The following is a 6,504-nucleotide window of genomic DNA, read 5'->3' on the forward strand; positions in this document are numbered from 1 at the left end:
CCAAGCTTGACCCTTCACTGTGAAATAGTAGCCAGGCATTTTAATATATTTTCCAATAAATGCATTCTAACGGACAAACCTCAGATGTTGATGTTGTTGAAATATTTGGCTCTACCTGATCTTGAGAGGGTCTAAGCTCTTGCAGCTCCTTTTTATTCCCGGGGAGACAGTTCAGCACATCATGAAACCAAGCTGTAGAACAAGCCTTTCGCCCAGCCGAGCTGCGAGGCAGGTGGTAAAAGCTAGTAAGCGGCAAGAAGGTTGATACCAAGCAAGTGAGTATGTCTGAGCTCCCGAGTTGTCTATGCAGTCTGCCGAGAACACAGTGAGCTCTCCAGATGGCCCGATAAGCCGCGCCATCGACTCTGTCAAGAAAATAAGCAAATGAATATGGTGATGGGTGCTTCCTTGGAAAGAAAGTCTAAGGCTCCTGCTACTCTCTTGGCTTAGCCATGCTCACAGCCAGGTCTGGTTGCTCTTCCCCGCTGTTTCCTGAGAAGGTGAGACTTCCGTGCTTGCGCTTTTTGTGCCCCCACCCCCTGATAATGCTGAAATTCATTAAGCAGCTTCACGTTGCCGTGGAGCCAGGAAAAGGTCCCAGTTGTCAGAGGCTGCTGCCAACCCAATGATGGGAGGCAACGGGGGAAAGGAGAGACCCCAGGCAGTGTCATCCCAAAAGAAAACATGTTGTAGTGTGAGTTTGACTCTGGGACGGAACAGAAATGAGTAATAGCAACCAAAACCCAGACCCCTGGGCTCTGCTGCTCCTCGGCCGGCCGGCTTGGCAGACACTGCAGAAAACTTGTATGCAGACCAGCCTGAAAAGGACCTAAATACAGAAAAACAGGTAATAACAAGAAACTGGGGAGACTTCTTGGCATCCTGCCATGCTGTGCGTGCAGCAAGGTGATTTCCAGCCCTCCAGTTCAGGGCAGGTCCCTCAGTGCAGCTCTTTTGTTTTGGTCGCACCAAGTCTTAAAAATATATGTATATTAAAAAAACCCCCAAACCTAAAATAAAAAGAAAAGTTGATTTGTGTTAGAGTAGGAACTAACTTCCATGGAAGATCTGGTGTCAGCTGTGTGTTAGTATTGCGTTACTGCTGGCTGCTAATTTTTTCCTTCATATAAAGGGATATGAGCTCCCCTAGCGCTGGTGCAGAGGTAACAGGACGACTCAAAGCGCAATGTTCCTGGAATATGGTCCAAGCGTTGATAACCCTCTGGGATCCTTCCAGCCCTTAAGTGAAACCAGACAATCTTTTAAGCTGTTTGTCAGTACACTCGCCGCTGTACTTCAGTGCACGAGCAAAGCAGTATCCGTCTCCCTTTTTGTGTCCCTGATTTGTGTTGCTGTTCAGGGAGGGCTTGTTTGTGGTGCCCCCAAGGTTTAATCCAGAGTGTTGGGTTTGAACTGAAGTCAAAGCCAGGAGATCGAAGCATTTTGTGGGCACCTTGGGAGAGAAAACGCCAGAAAGGAACAACCTGAATATAAGCACTGGAAGCAGCTCCAGAATTTTCTGACATAAGCGGAGCACGGATTTTAGCTCTGGATCTGAATTCCCTGGATGTGAAGCATGGCAGATCTGTGCTCTTTCCTTTCTCACCTCCTAGTTTTAAAGTAAACTGTAGCAAATCTGAGAAACTACTGAAATCCAGCAGGAAGTACAGAAGAAGTACTTCGTGGTATTTAAATGTAAAGCAGGGACAACTCTTGTCTCCACAGGTTACCAAATGCTCCGTGTTTTGTCTTAACAAGATTTAAGTGATTCATTTTGGTGTTACCTTTTGCTTCTATGTAGTGATGCTTTTAAACATTTACTAGATTACAAAGCAAAATGGCAATGAGCTACAAAGTGCTTCATTAGCGTGCACAGATATTTAAAAACTATGATTTTATTTTGATTTTTTTTTTTTTCTCCTTGAGTGGACACTTCCAAAGGTGCCGTGTTTCGTATAGAACGGCAAGTGTGATTCTTGCAGCTTGCTGTTGCAGTGGGAGACTGATGCAGACTCCCTGGAGATGCAGCTGAAATGCTGTATGTGAGGAGAAACGCCACCGTTGGTTGTTCTGTTCCTGAGAATGAGGACAAAAATCTTTCTGAAAAAGTTTTTGGTGGGAGCTGGGCAGTTCTCCTGCGTGCTCCCCGGGCTGGGGACCACCTGCCGGTGGAGGTCAGGGCGGTCTCCTGCAGCTGGAACCCAGGTCAGGATTCAGCCTCTGGCCTTGCAAAACTCGCAGATGTGCTTAATTTCCTCAAATAAATGCAACGCAGTTTTTGCCTTCAAAAGTATTTAATGGGTGTGTATGGGGCCAGACTGACTTCATCCCTGGGAGCCTGACAGTGGGTGGGAGCCCCGACTCGTGGCTGCGTTCTAGGAAATCAGCACGCAGCTTCCTAGACGTGTATTTAGTATCTAGTTAGCAAAGCTGTTTTCTGCTCTTTGTAGAAGCGGGCTCTTGCTCCCCGTGCACGCTTTATTTAGCTGCGCGTCGGGGCCAAGCAGTGCTCTGGGCTGCGTGGTGAGAGGGAGGTGGGGGAATCGCTGTCCCTCTCCCCCTGCTCTCCCTCCCCTTCCTTAAACTTCCTGACGTCTGGGAATTGAAATCTCTAATCACGCCGAGGAGCAGGCGAGGCGCCAGGGCTGCGTCTCCCACCGTTGAAGAATGTAGCTGCGTTCGTTGCACCTCCCGGTTGACTCCAGGGAAAGCCGCTCTGCAGAGGTCTGTGGCTTATTTCCCTTTGGGGTTTGGGTCTCGGGGGTGCAGAGAAGGGGTTGTCATGTTTTGGGGCGTGCATGGGTCTCGGTGGAGCTTCGGCAGGGTTTTCCTCTCTGAGTAACTTGGAGCTGGGGCAGCACCGCTGATGTTGCACAGGGCTGGCAGGTCTCATCCTTCAGGTGCTTTGCCTCGGGGTGAAGTAGCCTCAAGACTCGCATTTTCTGTGGGTCAGGTCTAAATACTGCCTGGAACGCTTTAGCAATTCTTTTGGAGTGATGGCTGGGAGAAATGCACTTTATTTTTTGGTTTGTGTTGGGTTTTTTCTGTGTCGCGGTTAATAGCATAAAACCTGAAATTACTGCTGGAGAAGACAGGACTTGGATAGGTTTGTTAGGAGGAGCAGTGGTCTGGGTGGGTTTTTCCCACGCTGGAGGGGTGATGTGGGTCTGCATCAGGCCGGTGTCACTGAGCCTGTGGGGAGCTGCAAAATCTCAGCCTAGAACTAAAACTTGTGCGTTACTTTTTTGAGACTGGTACCAGGATAACCGAGACTTCTTTGTTCAGTAGTGGAACTGAAATACAGGAGAGTAGGATTCTTTTTTTAGTCTGTTTTAGATTTTTTAGCTAGCAGAGCACTGGGGGAGGTGGGGGGAGATTTACCCTCTGCGGCTGCCCGGGACATGTCACTGGTCTCTGCTGCAGGACTGTCCCTGGCGCTGCTCAGCGGCAGTGAGGGACCATGAGGTGCCATTGCTTCTGCCAACACTTCTGGACAGAGACAGCAATGCTCTTCAGGATGAGAAAACATCCCCAGACTGTGGCTGTGGAAGGTGGAAATAATTCACAGTGCCCCCAAAGCCCCACTTTCAGTTGTATTGATTTAAATGCATGGCAGGGTTTTTTCACATAGAATTATTTTTTTCTCTTTAATTAAAGCGACTACATTTAAAATTTCCTGTACAAATAAGGGGATCTCTGACTGCTTAAACCTCCAAATCCCTTCTGGGGCAAGCGGGAACTGGTGTGTGTGTGTGTGTCCCACCCATTTTCCAGGCCCTGGAAATACACACCACATGCTTCATGTGTTGCTGTCTCCACATTCTTTTCCTGGGTGAGTAATGGGAGAGAGGCACCGGCGTGCTGGAGGCTCCCTGCCTGCCAGCAGACTGATGTCACTGTGGTCCCCTCGGTCCTGGGGTCCACAGCTCAGCCTGGCTGGATGGTGACACCAGCGAGGGCAGGAATCAATGGGAAAGGACCATGGAGACCCGGAGTTGGAAGAGAGAGCTCCTCCAGCCATGTGTTTTCTGTTGGTTATTCCTGTGTTACCAGGTAGGAAAACGAAAATTGGAGAAGAGGTGAGATAGTGATGGGTTTGGCTCTGAGCTAGGCAGAAGAGACGAAGTCGCTACTCCCGGCTTTAGTTGCAGTGAAGATCCACACCTCAGGGACTTACGGATCCAAAGTGGGTTAATATTGGACCCATCCTTACTGATGCACTGAATGGCTGAATCAGACCCTGCAGTAAGCCCAGCTCAGTGCAGGCTGGAGAAACTCACATATTTTTTTCACAGGACTTTGGGTCCTGCAAAACCTCAGTTGACATGAAGAGATGCCATGCCATCTGGTGCTTTTGCCAAACTTTGGCATCCCGCTTGCCAGCAGAACCACAGGGAAGCTGCAAGGAAATTGAGACCAGTTTGGCGGCATTACGAAATGGCACGAATGAACATTTTTGACGCAGGGGAATTTTCAAAAATGCAGGCTTTTTGCTCTTGTTTGGCACTTGTACCTCTGCAGCCAGGTTAGGCTTTGCTCTTTGTGACATGATAGTCAGATTCTTGAAACCCACCTGTAAAATTTTTGCTTTTTTTTATAAGCAATGACTTCATTCTATTAGCTGAGGGTTAAAAAGAAAAAAAAGCAAGTGTTTCCCATGGCTAAGGGCTTCGGTTACACTGCAGTTGTTCTGTATAACCTGATCTTCAAACAAAAAAAAAATAATCACAGACTGAGTAGGGTGGTTGATATCTCCCTGTTGTAACTTGCATGTTTTTTCTATTCATTCTTACAGAACTTTAGAACTGATTTAAACCTCAGGAGATCATGGCTGGGTCACTCACATGCATATTTATTTTCCCTTGAAATTGCTAAAAAGCTGATGTATTTGAAGGGAAATCAGCATTTGCCAGGAGCCTCTAAATACCTGTCCATCAAAATGAATAGAAGTGAAATGCTACTGCAGACGGCAGCGGAGGAAACTTGTGTATGGTCTGGTTCTGCCAAAAGCAATAAGGCTGAAATGTGTAGCACAAAAATGACAGATGCCAATGATGCGTTGCAAAAGGCCAACAGCACGTGGTTTAAACCTGGTATATTGAGGCTGAGACGATGGGGAGGCACTGTTTCCATCAGCGTGGTTTTATCCTGACCTCACAATTCTGACCCGAACTGAATAAAACTGAAATCCAGGGCAGCAAATAGAACTGAAGGTGCTTGAGGTCCATGGGCTTGGCCAGCCAGCTTTGTGGATACTGCAGAGATTACTTTTAAGTCAAACTGATCCTCTGCCACGACTAAGTCTGTAACCGCATCTCTTTTCAGTCTGTTCAGGTGAACAAGTTAAAACAAGACTATCCCAATAAGTCCTGAATGTAACTTCTTGGGAACTCCGCTGCAAAAATAAGATATAAAATAAGAAATAAACCCTTTGTTCCTAAACTGTAGATATATAAACTCAACTGGGTCTGTAGTATGCCTCCTGCTGCATAACTGCTTTACCAGAGCAACTGCAGGATCATTAAACCTGTGGTGTGAGGGACTCATCTGCCCAAGAGTGTTCCTCTAATTGTTTTTCCCCTTGTGATTGTTGCAGGGACATGAGCAAAGTGCTGTGCGTTTGTATACCTAAATTGATTTTGGTCATGATAGCCAGAATGAATAACTTCTGTACGATTTCAACCAGGGGTTGATCTGGAATCTATTTCTCTTCAGTGATTTGGCCAATATTGCTTATTTCCATGAGCAGAACAGAACCCTGCACTTAACGGATCCACCGTTGAGATTGTCCCACCAAGAAAGCAGTGCCCATCTCCAGGAGGAAGCGGGCTGAGAGGAGTAAGAGGTCAAAGCCAACTCCCCATTGGCTCCCTAAATACAACTTAGTACTGATCCGAGGCATTGAACTGCTGTATTGGAGAGATCAAGAATGTAAAATAATATATAGGAATTGCAGGATAAGTCATCTGTGCTTCTTCATCTGCCCTTTCAGTGCTGTCGAAGATTCACAGAGCTGTAGATCTCACCTTGTGGTCCCTTAACTGAGGACTGCAAAAAAAACCAGATGGGTTTTGGCCTGGTGAAATGTAACTTTTACTTCTCCTTCCTCATATTTGCCTTCTTGTAGGTTCTGGTCACCATGCTGCTTCACACTTGTTTCTTTTTTGCCTGCCTGCCTGTGGCGAGCCATGTCTGGGGACGAGTGGGCCAAGGTAAGGAGCCCTCCTGCCCTTGCCCTGGGCAATTCTCTGTGGTTTGGCTGTTTCCTGGGTTAGCCCAGCCCTTGCTTGAGCCCTTCCCGTTGGCATTGTGTGTGAGGGATATTCCCAACCACACTCAAGATTTCAGGAGGTTGCTGTGCTCTTGTGGCTATTGGTGAAGCTCCAAGCAACCTGTTGTCTTGTATGAAGAGCAATGGGAGATCAAGGGACCTGTTTGGGGGGAGTATCTCGACCCTCTCCCACTCTGCAAAGGCTATCCTCATCACTGGCAGCGGGTCAGGTT

At 47.5% G+C, this 6,504-nt stretch overlaps 1 protein-coding gene across 1 annotated transcript in view; it reads left to right on the forward strand.

Moving 5' to 3' along the window:
* Positions 1-6,139: 6,139 nt before the first annotated feature.
* COL20A1 (collagen, type XX, alpha 1) overlaps positions 6,140-6,504 on the forward strand; it is a 44,291-nt gene continuing 43,926 nt past the window's right edge. The window contains exon 1 of the mRNA XM_009869474.1: positions 6,140-6,212. Within this exon, the coding sequence (XP_009867776.1) occupies positions 6,140-6,212 (73 nt within the window). The remainder of the gene's footprint in view (positions 6,213-6,504) is intronic.

Source organism: Apaloderma vittatum, unplaced genomic scaffold, assembly GCF_000703405.1.
Source record: "Apaloderma vittatum isolate BGI_N311 unplaced genomic scaffold, ASM70340v1 scaffold3105, whole genome shotgun sequence".
Lineage (NCBI taxonomy): Eukaryota > Metazoa > Chordata > Aves > Trogoniformes > Trogonidae > Apaloderma > Apaloderma vittatum.